General features: G+C 42.1%; 1 protein-coding gene and 1 pseudogene across 1 annotated transcript in view; both read right to left on the reverse strand.

The window, feature by feature from the left end:
- Positions 1-230: 230 nt before the first annotated feature.
- The window catches only part of LOC119937583 (sodium/hydrogen exchanger 7-like), a 65,137-nt gene continuing 38,504 nt past the window's right edge, over positions 231-26,863 (reverse strand). The window contains exons 12-19 of the mRNA XM_038757136.1: positions 26,711-26,824; positions 21,763-21,874; positions 18,820-18,973; positions 12,596-12,655; positions 9,680-9,743; positions 7,812-7,897; positions 2,369-2,474; positions 231-491 (exon numbers count right to left, since the gene is read on the reverse strand). Of these exons, the coding sequence (XP_038613064.1) occupies positions 249-491; positions 2,369-2,474; positions 7,812-7,897; positions 9,680-9,743; positions 12,596-12,655; positions 18,820-18,973; positions 21,763-21,874; positions 26,711-26,824 (939 nt within the window). The 3' untranslated portion in view covers positions 231-248. The remainder of the gene's footprint in view (positions 492-2,368; positions 2,475-7,811; positions 7,898-9,679; positions 9,744-12,595; positions 12,656-18,819; positions 18,974-21,762; positions 21,875-26,710; positions 26,825-26,863) is intronic.
- LOC119937876 lies at positions 4,780-4,880 on the reverse strand (annotated as a pseudogene).

The following is a 26,863-nucleotide window of genomic DNA, read 5'->3' on the forward strand; positions in this document are numbered from 1 at the left end:
GCCCGGGGCCTCATCGCCGCAGTTCGAATTCCCTCCCTCGGTCTCCCGGGAGGAACCACGCGAAAGGAGGCGGAGGTACCATCCGTCGGAGGGTCTCCTCCGGCTCGGCTCTCTCCGGGGCGGGGGGGAGCCCGGCCGGCATTCCGGGTGAGCCGCGGAGGCGTCTCTCCGACTCCTCCCGGCCCCCGGACGGCCTCGGGAAGGGGAAGGGGACGGCGGAGGGGGGCGGAGGTGGAGGCCCCGGGCCCTCAGGCGTCGTCCTCCAGGGGTAACACGAGGCGGGTCCCCCGGGCCGGACCCTCGAACCCGCCGCCGGCCTCCTCCTCCTCCTCTTCCTCCTCTTCCTCGTCGTCGTCCGGCCGGAGCCCGTCCGGGCTGGAGGCGGCCGCGCGGGCGGACGGCCCGTTGGCCGTCACGTCGCCGTAGGTCAGCGTCAGGTCCCCGGCGTTCAGGATGAAGTCCGTGTCCTCGTCCCGCCGCCGCTCCTCGTCCTGAAAACGAGGATGTATATATATGTATGTATATGTATATATATCGATAGATAGATAGATAGATAGATATACCCTGTATATGTATATCACCTGTATATATGGTTTTACATATTTAATACTCCATTTATTTGTTTACTTATTTATTTTACTTGTATATATATATGTATATATGTATATCACCTGTATACGTTTTTACGTACTTAATACGCTATTTATTTATTTTGCTTGTATGTATATATATGCATATACACCTGTATATACATGTATCGCCTGTATATACATATATGTTTTTACGTACTTAATACTCTATTCAATTATTCACTTATTTACTTATTTATTTTACTTGTATGTATATATATATGTATATATATATCACCTATATATATGTTTTTACATACTTAACACGCTATTTATTTATTTATTTATTTACTTGTGTGTATATATATATATATATATATATATGCATAGACACCTGTATATATGTACATCGCCTGTATATACATATGTGTTTTTACGTACTTAATTCTCTATTCATTTATTTATTTACTTATTTATTTTACTTGTATATATATATATGTATATATGTATATCACCTGTATACGTTTTTACGTACTTACTACGCTATTTATTTATTTTGCTTGTATATATATATATGTATACACCTGTATATATGCATATCACTGTATGTATGTTTTTACGTACTTAATACGCTATTTACTTATTTATTTACTTTACTTGTATATATATATATGCATATACACCTGTATATACGTGTATCACCTGTATATACATATATGTTTTTACGTACTTAATACTCTATTCAATTATTCACTTATTTACTTATTTATTTTACTTGTATACATATATATATATATATATGTATATCACCTGTATATATGTTTTTACATACTTAACACGCTATTTATTTATTTATTTATTTACTTGTGAATATATATATATGCATAGACACCTGTATATATGTACATCGCCTGTATATACATATGTGTTTTTACGTGCTTAATTCTCTATTCATTTATTTATTTACTTATTTATTTTACTTGTCTATGTGTATGTATATACACCTGTATATATGTATATCGCCTGTATATATGTATATATGTTTTTATGTATTTAATACTCCATTTATTTATTTACTTATTTATTTATTTACTTAACTTGTACATATATATGTATATATATACACTTGTATATATATCACCTGTATATACGTTTTTACGTACTTAATACGCTATTCATTCATTTACTTATTTATTTATTTACTTAACTTGTATATATATATATATGCATATACACCTGTATATATGTATATCACCTGTATATATGTTTTAACATACTTAATACGCTATTTACCTATTTATTTACTTACTTGTATATATATGCATATACACCTGTATATATGTACATCGCCTGTATAGACGTATATATGTTTTTACGTACTTAATACTCTATTCATTTATTTATTTATTTATTTTGCTTGTATATACACCTGTATATATGTATATCACCTGTATATGTTTTTACGTACTTAATATGCTATTTACTTATTTATTTATTTACTTTACTTGTATATATGTATATGCACCTGTATATATGTATATCGCCTGTATATACGTATATATGTTTTTACATACTTAATACTCCATTTATTTATTTACTTATTTATTTATAAATAAGCGCTGCTTCCCAAACGATTAGTCCAGTGCTCTGCGCACAGGAAGCGCTCAATAAATACGATTGATTGATTGATTGATTGATTGAATGAATGAATGAATAGTAAGCGCTTATCGGATACCACGGCTATTATTTCTTCTCCCAAAAGACGGACGACTCCTCCCCAAGAACCCCGGCCTACGTACCTCGGAAAGCCGCGGGCTAGTAAGGCAACGGGCCAGCAAGCCACACCAGCTCGGGAGGGTGGTGGTCAGCGGCGGGCCGCTGTGGGTCAGGATGGGCTTCAGGTAACTGGGGAAAAGGAGGATTAAGGAAAAAACGCTCCGGGAAAAGCCGGAAAGCCGCGCCCTCCGTTCACGCGATCCTACCGATCGGGCGCTTACTGTGTGCAGACCGCTGGACTGAGGGCTTGGGAGAGCCCTTCATTCATTCAATTGTATTTATTGAGCGCTTACTGCGGGCGGAGCGCTGTGCTAAGTGCTTGGGAGAGTCATTCATTCATTCATTCATTCCATCGTGTTTATTGAGCGCTTACTGTGTGCAGGGTGCTGTACTAAAAGAGATTGGGAGAGTCATTCATTCATTCATTCCATTGTATTTACTGAGCGTGTGCTTGGGAGAGTCATTCATTCATTCATTCCATCGTATTTATTGAGCGCTTACTGTGTGCGGAGCGCTGTACTAAGGGCTTGGGAAAGTCATTCATTCATTTAATCGTATTTATCGAGCACGTGCTTGGGAGAGTCATTCATTCATTCCATTGTATTGAGCGCTTACTGTGTGCAGAGCGCTGTACTAAGTGCTGGGGGAGTCATTCATTCATTTATTCCATCATATTTATTGAGCGCTTACTGTGTGCGGAGCGCTGTGCTAAGTGCTTGGGAGAGTCATTCATTCAATCGTATTTATTGAGCGCATGCTTGGGAGAGTCATTCATTCATTCATTCCATCGTATTCATTGAGCGCTTACTGTGTGCGGAGCGCTGGGCTAAGTGCTTGGGAGAGTCATTCATTCATTCATTTAATCGTATTTATTGAGCGCGTGCTTGGGAGAGTCATTCATTCATTCATTCCATTGTATTTATTGAGTGCTTACTGCGTGCAGAGCGCTGTACTGAGAGCTTGGGAGATCCCTTCATTCATTCAATCGTATTTATTGAGCGCTTACTGCGGGCGGAGCGCTGTGCTAAGTGCTTGGGAGAGTCATTCATTCATTCACTCATTCCATCGTGTTTATTGAGCGCTTACTGTGTGCGGAGCGCTGTACTAAAAGAGCTTGGGAGAGTCATTCATTCATCCATTCCATCGTATTTATTGAGCACGTGCTTGGGAGAGTCATTCACTCATTCATTCCATCGTATTTATTGAGCGCGTGCTTGGGAGAGTCATTCATTCATTCCATTGCATTTATTGAGCACTTACTGTGTGCGGAGCGCTGTACTAAGGTCTTGGGAGAGTCATTCATTCATTCATTTAATTGTATTTATTGAGCGCGTGCTTGGGAGAGTCATTCATTCATTCATTCCATCGTATTCATTGAGCGCTTACTGTGTGCGGAGAGCTGGGCTAAATGCTTGGGAAAGTCATTCATTCATTCATTTAATCGTATTTATTGAGCGCGTGCTTGGGAAAGTCATTCATTCATTCCATTGTATTTATTGAGCACGTGCTTGGGAGAGTCATTCATTCATTCCATTGTATTTATTGAGCGCTTTACTGTGTGCAGAGCGCTGTACTAAGTGCTTGGGAGAGTCATTCATTCATTCATTCATTCGTATTTATTGAGCACTTACTGTGTGCACAGCGCTGTACTAAGTGCTTGGGAGAGTCATTCATTCATTCATTCATTCCATCATATTTATTGAGCGCTTACTGTGTGCACAGCGCTGTACTAAGTGCTTGGGAGAGTCATTCATTCATTCATTCATTCCATCGTATTTATTGAGCGCTTACTGTGTGCGGAGTGCTGTGCTAAGTGCTTGGGAGAGTCATTCATTCATTCAATCGTATTTATTGAGCGCGTGCTTGGGAGAGTCATTCATTCATTCCATCGTATTTATTGAGCGCTTACTGTGTGCAGAGCGCTGTACTAAGTGCTTGGGAGAGTCATTCATTCATTCCATCGTATTTATTGAGCGCTCACTGTGTGCTGAGTGCTGTACTAAGTGCTTGGGAGAGTCATTCATTCATTCAATCGTATTTATTGAGTGCTTACTGTGTGCAGAGTGTTGTACTAAGTGCTTGGGAGATCCATTCATTCATTCAATCATATTTATTGAGTGCTTACTGTGTGCAGAGTGCTGTGCTAAGTGCTTGGGAGAGTCATTCATTCCATCGTATTTATTGAGCGCTCACTCTGTGCAGAGCGCTGTACTAAGTGCTTGGGAGAGTCATTCATTCATTCATTCCATCGTATTTATTGAGCGCTTACTGTGTGCAGAGCGCTGTACTAAGCGCTTGGGAAGTACAAGTCGGCAACATATAGAGACGGTCCCTACCCAACAGTGGGCTCGCAGTCTAGAAGGGGGAGACAGACAACAAAACAAAACATATTCACAAAATAAAATCAATAGACTAAATATGTACAAATAAAATAAAAAATATGGAACGCTTCACGAATTTGCGGGTCATCCTTGCGCAGGGACCATGCTAATAATCTTATATGTTGCAGACTTGTACTTCCCAAGCGCTTAGTACAGTGCTCTGCACACATTAAGCGCTCAATAAATATATGTATATCTGTATATGTTTATACATATTTATTACTCTATTTTATTTGTACATATTTATTCTATTTTATTTAGTTAATATGTTTTTTCTTGTCCGTCTCCCCCTTCTAGACTGTGAGCCCGCTGTCGGGTAAGATGTTGCCGACTTGCGCTTAGTCCAGTGCTCTGCACACAGTAAGCGCTCAATAAGTACGATTGAATGAATCCGTCTGTACATATTTATTACTCTATTCATTTTATTTGTACATATTTATTCTATTTTATTTAGTTAATATGTTTTTTCTTGTCCGTCTCCCCCTTCTAGACTGTGAGCCCGCTGTCGGGTAAGATGTTGCCGACTTGCGCTTAGTCCAGTGCTCTGCACCCAGTAAGCGCTCAATAAGTATGATTGAATGAATCCGTCTGTACATATTTATTACTCTATTCATTTTATTTGTACATATTTATTCTATTTTATTTAGTTAATATGTTTTTTCTTGTCCGTCTCCCCCTTCTAGACTGTGAGCCCGCTGTCGGGTAAGATGTTGCCGACTTGCGCTTAGTCCAGTGCTCTGCACACAGTAAGCGCTCAATAAGTACGATTGAATGAATCCGTTTGTACGTACTTATTACTCTATTTTATTTGTACATATTTATTCTATTTTATTTTGTTAATACGTTTTGTCTTGTTGTCCATCTCCCCCTTCTAGACCGTGAGCCCGCTGTCGGGTAGGGACCGTCTCGAGATGTTGCCAACTTGCGCTTAGTCCAGTGCTCTGCACACAGTAAGCGCTCAATAAGTACGACTGAATGAATCCGTTTGTACGTACTTATTACTCTATTTATTTTATTTGTACATATTTATTCTATTTTATTCAGTTAATACGTTTTGTCTTGTTGTCCGTCTCCCCCTTCTAGACCGTGAGCCTGCTGTCGGATAGGGACCGTGTCTAGATGTTGCCAACTTGCGCTTAGTCCAGTGCTCTGCGCATGGTAAGCGCTCAATAAGTACGATTGAATGAATCCGTTTGTACGTATTTATTACTCTATTTTATTTTATTAATATGTTTTGTCTTGTTGTCCGTCTCCCCCTTCTAGACCGTGAGCCCGCTGTCGGGTAGGGACCGGTTCTAGATGTTGCCAACTTGCGCTTAGTCCAGTGCTCTGCACCCAGTAAGCGCTCAATAAGTACGATTGAATGAATCCGTTTGTACGTACTTATTACTCTATTTTATTTGTACATATTTATTCTATTTTATTTTGTTAATACGTTTTGTCTTGTTGTCCGTCTCCCCCTTCTAGACCGTGGGCCCGCTGTCGGGTAGGGACCGTCTCTAGATGTTGCCAACTTGCGTTTAGTCCAGTGCTCTGCACACAGAAAGCGCTCAATAAGTATGATTGAATGAATCCGTTTGTACGTATTTATTACTCTATTTATTTTATTTAGTTAATATGTTCTGTCTTGTTGTCCGTCTCCCCCTTCTAGACCATGAGCCCGCCGTTGGGTAGGGACTGTCTCTAGATGTTGCCAACTTGCGCTTAGTCCAGTGCTCTGCACACAGTAAGCGCTCAATAAGTACGACTGAATGAATCCGTCTGTACATATTTATTACTCTATTCATTTTATTTGTACATATTTATTCTATTTTATTTAGTTAATATGTTTTTTCTTGTCCGTCTCCCCCTTCTAGACTGTGAGCCCGCTGTCGGGTAAGATGTTGCCGACTTGCGCTTAGTCCAGTGCTCTGCACCCAGTAAGCGCTCAATAAGTACGATTGAATGAATCCGTTTGTACGTACTTATTACTCTATTTTATTTGTACATATTTATTCTATTTTATTTTGTTAATACGTTTTGTCTTGTTGTCCGTCTCCCCCTTCTAGACCGTGAGCCCGCTGTCGGGTAGGGACCGTCTCGAGATGTTGCCAACTTGCGCTTAGTCCAGCGCTCTGCACCCAGTAAGCGCTCAATAAGTACGACTGAATGAATCCGTTTGTACGTACTTATTACTCTATTTATTTTATTTGTACATATTTATTCTATTTTATTCAGTTAATACGTTTTGTCTTGTTGTCCGTCTCCCCCTTCTAGACCGTGAGCCTGCTGTCGGATAGGGACCGTGTCTAGATGTTGCCAACTTGTGCTTAGTCCAGTGCTCTGCGCATGGTAAGCGCTCAATAAGTACGATTGAATGAATCCGTTTGTACGTATTTATTACTCTATTTTATTTTATTAATATGTTTTGTTTTGTTGTCCGTCTCCCCCTTCTAGACCGTGAGCCCGCTGTCGGGTAGGGACCGTCTCGAGATGTTGCCAACTTGCGCTTAGTCCGGTGCTCTGCACACAGTAAGCGCTCAATAAGTACGATTGAATGAATCCATTTGTACGTACTTATTACTCTATTTATTTTATTTGTACATATTTATTCTATTTTATTTAGTTAATATGTTTTTTCTTGTCCGTCTCCCCCTTCTAGACTGTGAGCCCGCTGTCGGGTAAGATGTTGCCGACTTGCGCTTAGTCCAGTGCTCTGCACACAGTAAGCGCTCAATAAGTACGATTGAATGAATCCGTTTGTACGTATTTATTACCCTATTTTATTCGTACATATTTATTCTATTTTATTTAGTTAATACGTTTTGTCTTGTTGTCCGTCTCCCCCTTCTAGACCGTGAGCCCGCTGTCGGGTAGGGACCGTCTCGAGATGTTGCCGACTTGCGCTTAGTCCAGCGCTCTGCACACATTAAGCGCTCAATAAGTACGACTGAATGAATGAATGAACTCACCCAAGGTCACCCGGCAGCCGGGTGGCGGAGCCGGGATTAGAACCCACGACCTTCTGACTCCCGGGCTCTAGCCACTAGGCCTCGCCACCCCCCCCGTTGCGCTTCCCGATCCGAGGAAAACGGGAGAAGGATACTCGTGGTCGAAGCTGTACCACAGGCGGAAGATCCAGGCGCTCTCCTGCTTCGTCCGGCTTCTTCCGCTCCCCGGATCCGACCCATCCTGGGAATGCCAGACGGAGAGTGGGGGTTAGCGGTGGGAGAGGGAAAAAGGGAAAGGGAAAACCGCGCGCCCTCCGGAGAGAGTCTGGTTCAATGCCAAACGCGTTCATTCAATCGTACGTCTTGGGCGCTGACCGGGGGCGGAGCGCTGTACTGGGCGCTTTGGAGGGGACAACGATGGCGCTTACTATGTGCAAAGCACTGTTCTAAGCGCTGGGGGGGTTACAAGGTGATCAGGTTGTCCCACGGGGGGCTCACAGTCTTCATCCCCATTTTCCAGATGAGGAAAACGAGGCCCAGAGAAGTGACTTATAATAATAATGGCATTTATTAAGCGCTTACTATGTGCTGTTCTAAGCGCTGGGGGGGGTTACAAGGTGATCAGGCTGTCCTACGGGGAGCTCACAGTCTTCAACCCCATTTTCCAGATGGGGTCACTGAGGCCCCAAGAAGTGAAGTGACTTAATAATAATAATAATCATGGCATTTATTAAGCGCTTACTATGTGCAAAGCACCGTTCTAAGCACCGGGTAGGTGACAAGGTGATCAGGTTGTCCCGCGGGGGGCTCACAGTCTTCAGCCCCATTTGACAGATGAGGTCACTGAGGCCCCAAGAAGTGAAGTGACTTAATAATGATAATAATAATGGCATTTATTAAGCGCTTACTATGTGCAAAGCACTGTTCTAAGCGCTGGGGAGGTTCCAAGGTGATTAGGTTGTCCCACGGGGGGCTCCCACTCTTCATCCCCATTTTCCGGATGAGGGAACCGAGGCCCAGAGAAGTCAAGTGACTTATAATAATAATAATAATAATGATGGCATTTATTAAGCGCTTACTATGCGCCCTGTTCTAAGCGCTGGGGAGGTTCCAAGGTGATCAGGTTGTCCCACGGGGGGCTCACAGTCGTAATCCCCATTTTCCGGATGAGGTCACTGAGGCCCAGAGAAGTCAAGTGACATAATAATAATGATAATGATAATGATGGCATTTATTAAGCGCTTACTATGCGCACTGTTCTAAGCGCTGGGGAGGTTACAAGGTGATCAAGTGGTCCCACGGGGGGCTCACAGTCTTCATCCCCATTTTACAGATGAGGTCACTGAGGCCCAGAGAAGTCAAGTGACTTAATAATAATAATAATAATGGCATTATTAAGCGCTTACTATGTGCAAAGCACTGTTCTAAGCGCCGGGGAGGATACAAGGTGATCAGGTTGTCCCGCGGGGGGCTCCCAGTCTCCATCCCCATTTTCCGGATGAGGGAACCGAGGCCCAGAGAAGTCAAGTGACTTAATAATAATGGCATTTATTAAGCGCTTACTATGCACACTGTTCTAAGCGCTGGGGAGGTTCCAAGGTGATCAGGTTGTCCCACGGGGGGCTCCCACTCTTCATCCCCATTTTATAAATGAGGGAACTGAGGCCCAGAGAAGTGACTTAATAATAATAATGGCATTTGTTAAGCGCTTACTATGTGCAAAGCACTGTTCTAAGCGCCGGGGAGGTTCCAAGGTGATCAGGTGGTCCCACGGGGGGCTCCCGGTCTTCATCCTCATTTTATGAGGGAACCGAGGCCCAGAGGAGTGAAGCGACTTGCCCGAGGTCACGCAGAGAGGGCGGCGGAGCCGGGATTAGAGACCCGCCCTCTCCCAAGCGTCCAGTACAGTGCTCGGCACGCGGGAAGCGCTCCGTCAGCGCGCCCGGACGACGCGCCGCGGGATCCCGGGCCCGGCCCGCCGTCCCCCCGCCGCCGCGGACTAGGAGAGCATCCCGTCACTTGCCCCTTGGAGGACTTGGAAGCTGTCGCTGCTCGGCGGCGGATCTTCGTCCGGATCCACTCCGACCCTGTCGCCGGGACGGAGGGGAAACAAGCCGGGAGAGAGACGTCATTCCAGGGAAGGGAAAGAAACCGGGAGGGGGACGTTATTCCAGGCACGCAATCCCACCGCGGGAGCCGTCACCTTCCCGGAGCTGCAGGAGGAGGAGGTTCGGCGCGGGCGTCACTGCGGAGAGGGGGTCGGCTCTCGGAGGGGAGGGACGGGGGCTCCGGAATAATCAAATAATAACAGCTGCGGGCGTTTACTACGCGCCCAGCGCTGTACTGAGCGCTGCGGTAGAGACGACGTGGGGCTCGCACCCTGACGGAGAGGGAGAACGGGTTTGAATTCCGCAGGGAGGCGGCGCGGGACCGTCTCCATATGTTGCCCGTTGGTACTTCCCAAGCGCTTAGTACAGTGCTCTGCACATAGTAAGCGCTCAATAAATACGATCGATGATGACGACGATGATGATGTACTTCCCAAGCGCTCAGTACAGTGCTCTGCACATAGTAAGCGCTCAATAAATCCGATCGACGATGATGATGATGATGGCGTCGGAGGTCGCGGGTTCGAATCCCGGCTCCGCCAATTCATAACGATAATGATGATGGCGCTCGTTAAGCACTTAGTACGTGCCAAGCACCGTTCGAAGCGCTGGATTCGAACCCAGGTCCTCTGACTCCCAGGCTCCCGATTTTCCCGAGGAGTCATCCGGCTTCCGGGCCCCGAGAAGCAGCGTGGGCCGGAGGGAGTCTGAAGGATCTGGGTTCGGATCCCGGCTCCACTATGTGCCAAGCACCGTTCGAAGCGCTGGATTCGAACCCAGGTCCTCTGACTCCCAGGCTCCCGATTTTCCCAAGGAGTCATCCCGAGAAGCAGCGTGGGCCGGAGGGAGTCTGAAGGATCTGGGTTCGGATCCCGGCTCCACCGCCCCCCCGTCTGCCGGGTGACCTCGGGCCGGTCACTTCACCCCCCTGGGCCTCAGTGTCCCCATCTGGAAAACGGGGACGGGGGCTGCGAGCCCCGTGTGGGACAACCCAGTTACCCTGCATCGACCCCGGCGTCTAGAACAGCGCCTGGCACATAGTAAGCGCTTAACAAAGACGGCGGAAAACAAACGCACAAAATGCACGTCTATGCTTAGAGGGCGGAATCTCCCCCTTCTCAATCAATCAATCAATCAATCAATCGTATTTATTGGGCGCTTACTATGTGCAGAGCACTGTACTAAGCGCTTGGGAAGTACAAGTCGGCAACACGCAGAGACAGTCGACCGTGAGCCCGTTGTCGGGTAGGGACCGTCTCTACATGTTGCCGACTTGTCCCTCCCAAGCGCTTAGTACAGTGCTCTGCACCCAGTAAGCGCTCAATAAATAGGACTGGATGAATGAATCGAGTCAGAGAAGGGAGGGGAGAGAGAACTGAAGGGAAGGCGGGAAACAAAACCTTCCCGCCACCCCGACGGTCGACTTTGGGTTTTAAACGATGGCATTTATTTAATGATGGCATTTATTAAGCGCTTACTATGTGCAAAGCACTGCTGCGTGTGTGGTATTTGTTGAGCGCTTCCTATGTGCCAGGCACTGTACTGAGCGCTGGGGTAGAGACAAGATAATCGGGTCAGAGACAAGATCATCGGGCTCGCCGTCTCTTTTCCAGATGGGTAACGATAATAATTAATAATAATAATAATAATAATGATCAATCAATCGTATTTACTGAGCGCTTACTGCGTGCAGAGCACTGTACTAAGCGCTTGGGAAGTCCAAGTTGGCAACATATAGAGACGGTCCCTACCCAGCAGTGGGCTCACAGTCTAAATGATGGCATTTGTTAAGCGCTTACTATGTGCCAAGCACTGTTCTAAGCGCTGGGGAGGTTACAAGGTGATGAGGTGGTCCCCCAGTCTTCATCCCCATTTTCCAGATGAGGGAACTGAGGCCCAGAGCCACTGTTGGGTAGGGGCCGTCTCTATTATGTTGCCAACTTGTACTTCCCAAGCGCTTAGTACAGTGCTCTGCAAACAGTAAGCGCTCAATAAATACGACGGAATGGCTGAATGAAGTGATTTGCCCCAAGTCCCCCAGCTGACAATGGGCGGGGTCGGGATTTGAACCCATGACCTCGGACTCCAAAGCCCGGGCTCTTTCCACCGAGCCACGCTGCTTGTCCGTTAGGCGCTTACTATGTGCCAAGCGCCGAGGTAGATAAGAATAATAATAATAATGACGGCATTTGTTAAGCGTTTACTATGTGCAAAGCGCTGTTCTAAGCGCTGGGAGCTAATCCGGCTGGACGCCGTCCCCGTCCCACGTGGGACTCCCGGTCTGCATTCCCGTTTCGCGGATGAGGGAACCGAGGCCCGGAGAAGTCCAGCGACCGGCCGGGATCTCGGGATGGGACGGGTCTCAGGGTCACGGGTTCTAATCCCGGCTCCGCCGCGTCGCTTCGCTCCTCCGGGCCTCGGTTTCCTCATCCGGGAAACGGGGGTGGAGGCGGTGAGATCCACGCGGGACGGGGACCGCGTCCGATCCAACCTGCTCCGATCCACCGGGCGCTCAGTACAGTATCCGGCTCCCGTCATTATTTATGATTATTATTATTATTAATATTATTATTATTATAATTATCCGGCCGATTCCCGGGTCCGGGCTGCGCCTCCGTCCCTCCTCCGCCGATGGGGTCGCGTGCCGGGGAGAGAGAGAGAGAGCCACGGTTAGTTTTCCGGGGAAATCCGCGGGAATCCCGTCGGCTCGGAGCGCGCCGCGGAGGAACGGAGCTCGGTTAGGAAGTTCCCGCCAGCCAAGCCCCGGGATCGATCGATCGATCGATCGATCGATCAATCAATCAATCGTATTTATTGATGCCTCCCGTCACCTGAGGTATCGCCAGCGGTTCCCGCTCGGATCGTCGCTCGGACGACTCTGGACGCCGACTCTGACACGACACAATAATATTAATAATAATAATAATAATAATAATGGCATTTGTTAAGCGCTTACTATGTGCCGAGCACTGTTCTAAGTGCTGGGGAGGATACAAGGTGATCAGGTGGTCCCACAGGGGGCTCACAGTCTTCATCCCCATTTTCCAGATGAGGGAACCGAGGCCCAGAGAAGTCAAGTGACCTGCCCAAAGTCACCCAGCTGACAAGCGGTGGAGCCGGGATTTGAACCCATGACCTCCGAATCCCAAGCCCGGGCTCTTTCCACTGAGCCACGCTGCTTCTCTAAGCATTAGAGCGTTAATAATAATAATAATAATAATAATATAATAACGTTGCGTTGTGTTGTCCTCTCCCAGGCGCTCAGTACAGCGCTCTGCACACGGTGAGTGCTCAATAAATCCGACTGAATGAATGAATAATACAAATGATGGCGTTTGTTAAGCGCTTACTATGTGCCAAGCGCTGTCCTAAGCGCTGGCGTAGATATAAAGTAATCAGTTTGTCCCACGTGAGGCTCACAGTCCCCATTTTGCAGATGAGGGAACTGAGGCCCAGAGAATAATAATAATAATAATAATAATAATAATAATAATAATAATAATAATAATAATGGCATTTTATTAAGCGCTTACTATGTGCCAAGCGCTGTCCTAAGTGCTGGCGTAGATATAAAGTAATCAGATTGTCCCACATGAGGCTCACAGTCCCCATTTTGCAGATGAGGGAACTGAGGCCCAGAGAATAATAATAATAATAATAATAATAATAATAATAATAATAATAATAATAATAATAATAATGGCAGTTCTTAAGCACTATGTGCCAAGCGCTGTCCTAAGCGCTTCCGTAGATATCAAGTAATCAGGTTAGTTGTCCCACATGAGGTTCACAGTCCCCATTTTGCAGATGAGGGAACTGAGGCCCAGAGAATAATAATAATAATAATAATAATAATAATGATGGCATTTATTAAGCGCTTACTATGTGCCAAGCGCTGTCCTAAGCGCTGGCGTAGCTATAAAGTAATCAGGTTAGTTGTCCCACATCATCATCATCATCATCAATCGTATTTATTGAGCATTTACTATGTGCAGAGCACTGTACTAAGCGCTTGGGAAGTACACATGAGGCCCACAGTCCCCATTTTGCAGATGAGGGAACTGAGGCCCAGAGAATAATAATAATAATAATAATGGCATTTTATTAAGCGCTTACTATGTGCCAAGCGCTGTCCTAAGTGCTGGCATAGATATAATCAGGTTAGTTGACCCACATGAGGCTCACAGTCCCCATTTTGCAGATGAGGGAACTGAGGCCCAGAGAATAATAATAATAATAATAATGATGGCATTTATTAAGCGCTTACTATGTGCCAAGCGCTGTCCTAAGCGCTGGCGTAGCTATAAAGTAATCAGGTTAGTTGTCCCACATCATCATCATCATCATCAATCGTATTTATTGAGCGCTTACTATGTGCAGAGCACTGTACTAAGTGCTTGGGAAGTACACATGAGGCTCACAGTCCCCATTTTGCAGATGAGGGAACTGAGGCCCAGAGAATAATAACAATAATAATGGCATTTTATTAAGCACTTACTATGTGCCAAGCGCTGTCCTAAGCGCTGCATAAAGTAATCAGGTTAGTTGTCCCACATGAGGCTCACAGTCCCCATTTTGCAGATGAAGGAACTGAGGCCCAGAGAATAATAATAATAATAATGATGATGATGGCATTTATTAAGCGCTTACTATGTGCCAAGCGCTGTCCTAAGCGCTGGCGTAGATATAAAGTAATCAGGTTAGTTGTCCCACATCATCATCATCATCATCAATCATATTTATTGAGCGCTTACTATGTGCAAAGCACTGTACTAAGCGCTTGGGAAGTACACATGAGGCTCACACTCCCCATTTTGCAGATGAGGGAACTGAGGCCCAGAGAATAATAATAATAATAATGGCATTTTATTAAGCGCTTACTATGTGCCAAGCGCTGTCCTAAGCGCTGGCGTAGATATAAAGTAATCAGGTTAGTTGTCCCACATGAGGCTCACAGTCCCCATTTTGCAGATGAGGGAACTGAGGCCCAGAGAATAATAATAATAATAATGATGGCATTTATTAAGCGCTTACTATGTGCCAAGCGCTGTCCTAAGCGCTGGCGTAGATATAAAGCAATCAGGTTAGGTGACCCACATGAGGCTCACAGTCCCCATTTTGCAGATGAGGGAACTGAGGCCCAGAGAATAATAATAATAATAATAATAATGATGGCATTTATTAAGCGCTTACTATGTGCCAAGCGCTGTCCTAAGCGCTGGCGTAGATATAAAGTAATCAGGTTAGTTGGCCCACATGAGGCTCACAGTCCCCATTTTGCAGATGAGGGGACTGAGGCCCAGAGAATAATAATAATAATGATGATGATGGCATTTATTAAGCGCTTACTATGTGCAAAGCACTGTTCTAAGCACTGGGGAGGTACAAGGTGATCAGGTTGTCCCACAGGGGGGCTCACAGTCAATCCCCATTATACAGATGAGGTAACTGAGGCACAGAGAAGTTAATAATAATAATAATGATGGCATTTATTAAGCGCTTACTATGTGCGAAGCACTGTTCTAAGTGCTGGGGAAGTTACGAGGTGATGATGATGATGATGATGATGGCATTTGTTAAGCACTTACTATGTGCAAAGCACTGTTCTAAGCGCTGGGGGAGGTTACAAGGTGATCAAGTTGTCCCACAGGGGGCTCACAGTTTTAATCCCCATTTCACAGATGAGGTAACTGAGGCACAGAGAAGTGACTTGCCCAAAGTCATCCAGCTGACAGTTGGCAGAGCCGGGATTTGAACCCATGACCTCTGACTCCAAAGCCCAGGATCTTTCCACTAAGCCACGCTGTTGTCCTACGTGGGGCTCCCAGTCTTCACCCCCATTTTACAGATGAGGGAACTGAGGCCCAGAGAGTGAAGTGACTCGCCCAAAGTCACACAAGTGGCGGAGCCGGGATTCGAACCCGTGACCACTGACTCCAAAGCCCGGGCTCTTTCCGCTGAGCCACGCTGCTTCTCTAATGACACTGAGGTGTTATTGACGCTTAGAACAGCGCTTTGCACGTAGTAAGCGCTTAATAAATGCCATTATTATTATTATTATTATTATTATTACTATTATTATTATTATTATTATTATTATTAATGGCCCAGAAAAAACTCACCTAAATAGGAATCGCTTTCCCTGTCGATTAAGCGGAGAGCAAAATCTTTAGGATGAGGTGTTCTGCATTCAGGAAGAGGCCACACTTGGCTCACTCATTCACTCATTCAGTCGTTATTTATTGAGCACCTACTGTGTGCAGAGCACTGTACTAAGCGCTTGGGGACGTGGGTTCTTATCCCGCCTCCGCCGCTTGCCTGCTGGGTGACCTTGGGCGAGTCACTTCGCTTCTCCGGGCCTCGGTTCCCTCATCTGGAAAATGATTCCCAAGTGGGATGGGGACCGTGTCCAACCCGATTTACTTGGATCCACCCCAGAATAATAATAATAATAATAATAATAATAATAATGGCATTTATTAAGCGCTTACTATGTGCGAAGCACTGTTCTAAGCGCCGGGGGATACAAGGTGATCGGGTTGTCCCCCGTGGGGCTCCCAGTCTTCATCCCCGTTTTCCAGATGAGGGAACCGAGGCCCAGAGAATAATAATAATGATAATAATGGCATTTATTAAGCGCTTACTATGTGCGAAGCACTGTTCTAAGCGCCGGGGGGATACATGGTGATCGGGTGGTCCCACGTGGGGCTCCCGGTCTTCATCCCCATTTTCCAGATGGGGGAACCAAGGCCCAGAAAATAATGATAATAATAATAATGGCATTTATTAAGCGCTTACTATGTGCGAAGCACTGTTCTAAGCGCCGTGAGGATACAAGGTGATCGGGTGGTCCTGCGTGGGGCTCCCGGTCTTCATCCCCATTTTACAGATGAGGGAACCAAGGCCCGGAGAATAATAATAATAATGGCATTTATTAAGCACTTACTATGTGCGAAGCACTGTTCTAAGCGCCGGGGGGGATACAAGGGGATCGGGTTGTCCCCCATGGGGCACCCAGTCTTCATCCCCGTTTTACAGATGAGGGAACCGAGGCCCAGAAAATAATAATAATAATAATAATGGCATTTATTAAGCGCTTACTATGTGCGAAGCACTGTTCTAAGTGCCGGGGGGATACAAGGTGATCGGGTTGTCCCATGTGGGGCTCCCGGTCTTCATCCCCATTTTACAGATGAGGGAACCAAGGCCCATAAAATAATAATAATAATAATTATGGCATTTATTAAGCGCTTACTATGTGTGAAGCACTGTTCTAAGTGCCGGGGGGGATACAAGGTGATCGGGTTGTCAAACGTGGGGCTCCCGGTCTTCATCCCCATTTTCCAGATGAGGGAACCAAGGCCCAGAGAATAATAATAATGATAATAATGGCATTTGTTAAGCGCTTACTATGTGCGAAGCACTGTTCTAAGCGCCGGGGGGATACAAGGGGATCGGGTTGTCCCCCGTGGGGCTCCCGGTCTTCATCCCCGTTTTCCAGATGAGGGAACCGAGGCCCAGAGAAGTGACGTGGCTTGCCCAGGGTCAAACAGCGTCGCCAATCAATCAATCAATCAATCAATCGTATTTATTGAGCGCTTACTATGTGCAGAGCACTGTACTAAGCGCTTGGGAAGGATAAATTGGCAACATATAGAGACAGTCCCTACCCAACAGCGGGCTCACAGTCTAAAAGGGGGAGACGGAGAACAAACCCAAACATACTAACAAAATAAAATAAATAGAATAGATATGGACAAGTAAAATAAATAAATAAATAAATATGTACAAACATATATACAATGTTTGTATAGCCAGGATTCGAACCCACGACCTCGGACTCCCGAGCCCGTTCTCCCCGCGCCGAGCCACGCTGCGGGGAACGGCGCCCGGCGCGTAGTAGGCGCTTCACGATTCCCAATAAATAGGACTGACTGACCGAATGACAGAAGCGGGGTGGAGCGGGGCTCCTGGTGGTAATAATAATGATGATAATAATAATGATAATAATAATAATGATAACAATAATGACAATAATAAATTAATGATGATAATAATAACAGTGATAATAATAATGATAATATAATAATAGTGATAATAATAATAATGATAATGGTAATAATAATGATGATGATGATGATGATAATGATAATGATGATAATAATAAAACAATGATGATGATAGTGATAATAATGATATAATAATAATATAATAATGAGAGCGATAATAATGATGATAATATAGTGATAATGATAATAATAATGATAACGATAATGACAATGATAATAATGATGATGATGATAATAATGATAATAATAAAATAATAATGATGATGCCAGTGATAATGATGATGATAATGATGATAATAATAATGATAAAATAATGATGATGATAGTGATAATAATGATATAATAATAATAATAATAAAATAATGAGCGATAATAATGATGATAATATAGTGATAATGATAATAATAATGATAATGATAATGACAATGATAATAATGATAATAATGATGATGATAATAATAATAATGATAATAATAACGATAATATTAATAATAATAATGACAGTGATAATAATGATAATATAATAATAGTGATGATAATAATGATAATAATGATAATGATAATAATAATGATAATAATAAAATAATGATGATAGTGATAATGATATAATAATGATAATATAATGATGAGAGCGATAATAATAACGATAATATAGTGATAATGATAATAATGATAATGATAATGACAATGATAATAATGATGATAATAATAAAATAATAATAATGATGACTGATAATGATGATGATAATAATGACAATGATAATAATAATGATATAATAATGATAATAAAATAATGAGAGCGATAATAATAATGATAATATAGTGATAATGATAATAATAATGATGACAATGATAATAATGATGATGATAATAATAATGATAATAATAAAATAATAATAATAATGATGACAGTGATAATAATGATATAATAATAATAATGATGATAATAACAATAATAATAATAATACTATTTGAACAGCACCGACCTGATGTTCAGCCACGAAAGCATGGGGGTGGTCCCCCCGCCGACGACCCAGACGGTGAAGAAGACGATGAGCAGCGTGGTGGAGAACATCATGCGGTGGGAATCCGTGGCCGTCTCGCGGATCGCCAGGGCGAAGGCCATCGCTCCCCGGAGGCCTGCACGGGGCAGAGCGCCGTCACCCCGAAGAATAATAATAATAATAATAACAATAATAATAATAATAATAATAATAATAATGGCATTTATTAAGCGCTTACTATGTGCCAAGCACCGTTCTGACGCTGCGGAGGCTACAAGGCGATCGGGTTGTCCCCGGTCTTCATCCCCCTTTTCCCGATGAGGGAACTGAGGCCCAGAGAATCAATCAAATCAATCAATCGTATTTATTGAGTGCTTCCCGGGTGCAGAGCACTGTACTAAGCGCTTGGGAAGTCCAAGTTGGCAACCTATGGAGACGGTCCCTACCCGACAGTGGGCTCACAGTCTAAAAGGGGGAGACGGAGAACAAAACCAAACATACTAACAAACTACAATAAATAGAATAGATACGTACAAGTAAAATAAATACATAGAGTAATAAATATGTACAAATATATATACATATATACAGGTGCTGTGGGGAAGGGAGAATAGATATGTACAAGTAAAATAAATAGAGTCATAAATATGTACAAATATATATATATATATATATACATATATACAGGTGCTGTGGGGAAGGGAAGGAGGTAAGGAGGTAATGGGGTCCTCATACCCATTTTCCCGATGAGGGAACTGAGGCCCAGAGAATCAATCAAATCAATCAATCGTATTTATTGAGTGCTTCCCGGGTGCAGAGCACTGTACTAAGCGCTTGGGAAGTACAGGTTGGCAACATATAGAGACGGTCCCTACCCAACAGCGGGCTCACAGTCTAAAAGGGGGAGACGGGGAACAAAACCAAACATACTAACAAACTACAATAAATAGAATAGATATGTACAAGTAAAATAAATAGAGTAATAAATATGTACAAATATATATACATATATACAGGTGCTGTGGGGAAGGGAGAATAGATATGTACAAGTAAAATAAATAGAGTAATAAATATTTACAAATATATATATATATATACATATATACAGGTGCTGCGGGGAAGGGAAGGAGGGAAGGAGGTAACGGGGTCTTCATCCCCATTTTCCCAATGAGGGAACTGAGGCCCAGAGAATCAATCAAATTAATCAATCGTATTTATTGAGCGCTTCCCGGGTGCAGAGCACTGTACTAAGCGCTTGGGAAGTACAGGTTGGCAACATATAGAGACGGTCCCTACCCAACAGCGGGCTCACAGTCTAAAAGGGGGAGACGGGGAACAAAACCAAACATACTAACAAACTACAATAAATAGAATAGATATGTACAAGTAAAATAAATAGAGTAATAAATATGTACAAATATATATACATATATACAGGTGCTGTGGGGAAGGGAGAATAGATATGTACAAGTAAAATAAATAGAGTAATAAATATGTACAAATATATATATATATATATATCCAACTTGTACTTCCCAAGCTCTTAGTACAGTGCTCTGCACACAGTAAGCGCTCAATAAATACAATTGATGATGATGATGATATATATAGGTGCTGTGGGGAAGGGAAGGAGGTAAGGAGGTAATGGGGTCCTCATCCCCATTTTCCCGATGAGGGAACTGAGGCCCAGAGAATCAATCAAATCAATCATATTTATTGAGCGCTTACCGGGTGCACAGCACTGTACTAAGCACTTGGGAAGTCCAAGTTGGCAACCTATAGAGACGGTCCCTAATAATAATACTTAGGGTATTTATAAAATGCTTACTAGGTGCCAGGCACTGTTCTGAGCTCTGGGATAGATAATAATAAAAATAATTATTGTATTAATTAACCGCTTAGTAGGTGCCAGGCACTATTCTAAGCTCTGGGGTCGATCATAATAATATTTAGGGTATTTATTAAACGCTTACTAGGTGCCGGGCACTGTTCTGAGCTCTGGGATAGATATTCATAATAATAATTATTGTATTAAACACTTAGTAGGTGCCAGGCACTGTTCTAAGCTCTGGGGTCAATCATAATAATATTTAGGGTATTTATTAAACGCTTACTAGGTGCCAGGCACTGTTCTGAGCTCTGGGACAGATAATAATAATTATTATTATTGTATTAATTAAACGCTTAGTAGGTGCCAGGCACTGTTCTAAGCTCTGGGGTCGATCATAATAATATTTAGGGTATTTATTAAACGCTTACTAGGTGCCAGGCACTGTTCTGAGCTCTGGGATACATAATAATTATTATTCTTATTGTATTAATTAAACGCTTAGTAGGTGCCAGGCACTGTTCTAAGCTCTGGGGTCGATCATAATAATATTTAGGGTATTTATTAAACGCTTACTAGGTGCCAGGCACTGTTCTGAGCTCTGGGATAGATATTAATAATAATAATTATTGTATTAATTAAACGCTTAGTGGATGCCAGACACTGTTCTAAGCTCTGGGGTCGATCATAATAATATTTAGGGTATTTATTAAACGCTTACTAGGCGCCAGGCACTGTTCGAAGCACTGGGGTAGACGCAAGCAAGTCGGCTAGGACACGCAGTCTGTCCGCTAATAACCAACGGTGGTAACTGAGGTATTTGTGCAGCGCTTACTACGTGCCAGGCGCTGTACTGAGCGCCGGGGGAGACGAGTCCGTCGGGTTGGACCGATCCCCAAGGCTCGCGGTCTAAGTAGGAGGGAAGGGAATTGAATTCCCATTTTACGGCTAGGTAGCGAAGAGAGGCCAATCAATCAATCGTACTTATTGAGCGCTTCCTGTGTGCAGAGCGCTGTGCTAAGCGCTTGAGTGACTCGCCCAAGGTCACACGGCGGACCGGGGGCGGGATTTGTCAGTTTGTTGGTTGTTTTATTTACCTGAAAACATCATCATGTGCTGAAAATTCCAGCCGATCTTCTGCTTGCGGCCCAGGTTGAGAAAGAAGGAGAGGGGGTAGACGTGCGCGGCTCGCCCGAGGAAGATGGCCACCTGCCCGTCCGCCAGGAGGGAAACTGAGTCAAGGCCGGGAACGTCAGGCTGTCGCCCGCTCGGGCTGGGGATTGTCCCCACTTAGCTCGCCGCGGGCGGGGATGGGTCTATTTATCGTCGGTCTGCCCTCTCATTCATTCAATCATATTTTTTTTAAAAAAATGGCATTTATTAAGCGCTTACTATGTGCAGAACACTGGTCTAAGCGCTGAATACTGTACTAAGCGCTTGGGAAGGACAAGTCGGCAACCTCTAGAGACGGTCCCCACCCGACGACGGGCTCACAGTCTGGAAAGCACTCAGCAATCCATCAATCAATCAATCAGTTGTATTTAGTGAGCACTTACTGTGTGCAGAGCACTGTACTAAGCGCTTGGGAAGCACAAGTCGGCACACCGCAGGCGCTCAATAAATAGGAGCGAGTGAACGGACTCGGCCCGGAGAGAGGGCCGACGGGCTACCCCGGGCCCAGGGGGACGACGGCAACACTATCCGCTAAGCGCTCACGACCCTCTTCTAAGCACTGTGATAGACGCAGGCCCTCGATCAAGACGCAAGCAAGTAAAATATTTATTTAGTTTACCTGTACATAGTCTATTTATTTGATTTTGTTAATATGTTTTGTTTGTTGTCTATCGAGGCTATCAAGACGCAAGCAAAATATTTATTTAGTTTAGTTGTACATAGTTTATTTATTTGATTTTGTTAATATGTTTTGTTTTGTTGTCTATCAAGACGCAAGTAAAATATTTATTTAGTTTACTTGTACATAGTCTATTTATTTGATTTTGTTCATATGTTTTGTTGTCTATCGAGGCTATCAAGACGCAAGTAAAATATTTATTTAGTTTACTTGTACAGTCTATTTATTTGATTTTGTTAATATGTTTTGTTTTGTTGTCTATCGAGGCTATCAAGACGCAAGTAAAATATTTATTTAGTTTACTTGTACATAGTCTATTTATTTGATTTTGTTAATACGCTTTGTTTTGTTGTCTATTGAGGCTATCAAGACGCAAGCAAGTAAAATATTTATTTAGTTTACTTGTACATAGTCTATTTATTTGATTTTGTTAATATGTTTTGTTTTGTTGTCTATCGAGGCTATCAAGACACAAGCAAATAAAATATTTATTTAGTTTACTTGTACATAGTCTATTTTATTTTGTTAATATGTTTTGTTTTGTTGTCTATCGAGGCTATCAAGACGCAAGCAAGTAAAATATTTATTTAGTTTACTAGTACATAGTCTATTTATTTGATTTTGTTAATATGTTTTGTTGTCTATCAAGGCTATCAAGACGCAAGCAAGTAAAATATTTATTTAGTTTACTTTTACATAGTCTATTTATTTGATTTGGTTAATATGTTTTGTTTTGTTGTCTATTGAGGCTATCAAGATGCAAGTAAAATATTTATTTAGTTTACTTGTACATAGTCTATTTATTTGATTTTGTTAATATGTTTTGCTTTGTTGTCTATCGAGGCTATCAAGACACAAGCAAGTAAAATATTTATTTAGTTTAGTTGTACAGTCTATTTATTTGATTTTGTTAATATGTTTTGTTTTGTTGTCTATCGAGGCTATCAAGATGCAAGTAAAATATTTATTTGGTTTACTTGTACGTAGTCTATTTATTTTATTTTGTTAATATGTTTTGTTTTGTTGTCTATCGAGGCTATCAAGACACAAGCAAGTAAAATATTTATTTAGTTTACTTGTACATAGTCTATTTATTTGATTTTGTTAATATGTTTTGTTTTGTTGTCTATCGAGGCTATCAAGATGCAAGTCAAATATTTATTTAGTTTACTTGTACATAGTCTATTTATTTGATTTTGTTAATATGTTTCGTTTTGTTGTCTATCGAGGCTATCAAGACGCAAGCAAGTAAAATATTTATTTAGTTTACTTGTACATAGTCTATTTATTTGATTTTGTTAATATGTTTTGTTTTGTTGTCTATCAAGGCTATCAAGATGCAAGCAAGTAAAATATTTATTTAGTTTAATTGTACATAGTCTATTTATTTGATTTTGTTAATATGTTTCGTTTTGTTGTCTATCGAGGCTATCAAGACGCAAGCAAGTAAAATATTTATTTAGTTTACTTGTACATAGTCTATTTATTTGATTTTGTTAATATGTTTTGTTTTGTTGTCTATCGAGGCTATCAAGACACAAGCAAGTAAAATATTTATTTAGTTTACTTGTACATAGTCTATTTGATTTTGTTAATACGTTTTGTTTTGTTGTCTATTGAGGCTATCAAGACGCAAGCAAGTAAAATATTTATTTAGTTTACTTGTATATAGTCTATTTATTTGATTTTGTTAATATGTTTTGTTTTGTTGTCTATCAAGGCTATCAAGACGCAAGTAAAATATTTATTTAGTTTACTTGTACATAGTCTATTTTATTTTGTTAATATGTTTTGTTTTGTTGTCTATCAAGGCTATCAAGACTCAAGCAAGTAAAATATTTATTAAGTTTACTTGTACATAGTCTATTTTATTTTGTTAATATGTTTTCTTTCATCGTCCGTCTCCCCCTTCTAGACCGTGAGCCTGCTGTCGGGTAGGGACCATCTCTATGCGTATATATATATATATATACATATATATATATATATATATATATATATATATATATATATATATATATATATATATATATATATATACACACACACATATGTATATACATATGTATATATGTTTGTACATATTTATTACTCTAGTTATTTATTTATTTATTTTACTTGTCCATATCTATTCTATTTATTTTATTTTGTTAGGATGTTTTGTTTTGTTCTCTGTCTCCCCCTTCTAGACTGTGAGCCCACTGTTGGGTAGGCACTGTCTCTATATGTTGCCAACTTGGACTTCCCAAGCGCTTAGTCCAGTGCTCTGCACACAGTAAGCGCTCAATAAATACGATTGATTGATTGACTTGTCCTTCCCAAGCGCTTAGTACAGTGCTCTGCGCACAGTAACTGCTCAATATGATTGAATGAATGAATGAATATGTATATATACACCTCTATATATGTATATCACCTGTATATGTATATCTATATCTGTCTATATCTATATCTCTATATCTCTCTATATAGATATAGATATATATACATATACAGGTGATATACATATGTAGAGGTGTATATATGTATATATATGTATATTTATTGAGCACTTACTGTGTGCGGAGCGCTGTACTAAGCACTGGGAAAGTGCAATTCAAGTACGAGTACATAATAATAATAATAATGTGAGCCCACTGTTGGGTAGGAACCGTCTGTACATGTTGCCAACTTGTCCTTCCCAAGTGCTTAGTACAGTGCTCTGCACACAGTAAGCGCTCAATAAATATGATTGAATGAATGAATATGTGTATATATACCCTGTATATATGTATATACATATATGTGTGTATACACCGCTATATATGTATATCACCTGTATATGTATATCTATATCTATGTATATCTATATATCTATATCTATCTATATCTATATAGATATAGATATATATACACATATACAGGTGATATACATATATAGGTGTATATATGTATATATATGTATATTTATTGAGCACTACTGCGTGCAGAGCGCTGTACTAAGTGCTGGGAAAGTACAATTCAAGTACGAGTACATAATAATAATAATAATAATAATAATAATAATAATAATAATAATAATAATGTGAGACCACTGTTGGGTAGGAACCATCTCTACATGTTGCCAACTTGTCCTTCCCAAGTGCTTAGTACAGTGCTCTGCACACAGTAAGCGCTCAATAAATATGATTGAATGAATGAATATGTGTATATATACCCTGTATATATGTATATACATATACGTGTGTATACACCTCTATATATGTATATCACCTGTATATGTATATCTATCTATACCTATGTATATCTATATATCTATATCTATCTATATCTATATAGGTATACATATATATACACATATACAAGTGATATACATATATAGAGGTGTATATATGTATATATATGTATATTTATTGAGCACTACTGCGTGCAGAGCGCTGTACTAAGTGCTGGGAAAGTACAATTCAAGTACGAGTACATAATAATAATAATAATACTGTGAGCCCACTGTTGGGTAGGAACCATCTCTATATGTTGCCAACTTGTCCTTCCCAAGCGCTTAGTACAGTGCTCTGCACACAGTAAGTGCTCAATAAATGATTGAATGAATGAATATGTATATATATATCCTGTATATATGCATATACATATATATACATATATATGTGTGTGTGTGTATACACCTCTATATAGGTATATCACCTGTATATATATATATGTATACCTAGCTATATCTATATAGATATATATACACATACAGGTGATATACATATATAGAGGTGTATATATGTATATATATGTATATTTATTGAGCACTTATTGTGTGCAGAGCGCTGTACTAAGCGCTGGGAGAGTACAATTCAAGTACGAGTACATAATAATAATAATGTGAGCCCACTGTTGGGTAGGAACCATCTCTGTATGTTGCCAACTTGTCCTTCCCAAGCGCTTAGTACAGTGCTCTGCACACAGTAAGCGCTCAATAAATACGATTGAACGAACGAATGAAGGCCGTCGGGTCGGACGCAGCCCCGGCCCCGTTCCGGAGGCCGGGAGAAGCGAAGCGACTGGCCCGAAGTCACGCAGGGGTCGCGGGGCAGAGCCGGGATTCAAACCCGGGCCTCCCCACCGGCCCGGCCCCCGATCCCGAACTCATCGCTCGTCACGGGTCCGGATCCCCCGAGGGGGGAAGGGAGGGAAGCCGGAAAGGATACAAATGCTCCGACGATGAAGATGGGGCTGAAAATGTGCTTCTGAAAGGTAAAGAGGGCTAAGCCCATGTAGGAAAAGATGAAATTCTCCGCCAGGAAGTGCAGGACTTCGAAGAGCTGGGAGGAACGAGGGGAAAACGGGAAAGAAAAATCCAA

The sequence above is a fragment of the Tachyglossus aculeatus genome, chromosome 15 (assembly GCF_015852505.1).
Source record: "Tachyglossus aculeatus isolate mTacAcu1 chromosome 15, mTacAcu1.pri, whole genome shotgun sequence".
NCBI classification, from domain to species: domain Eukaryota; kingdom Metazoa; phylum Chordata; class Mammalia; order Monotremata; family Tachyglossidae; genus Tachyglossus; species Tachyglossus aculeatus.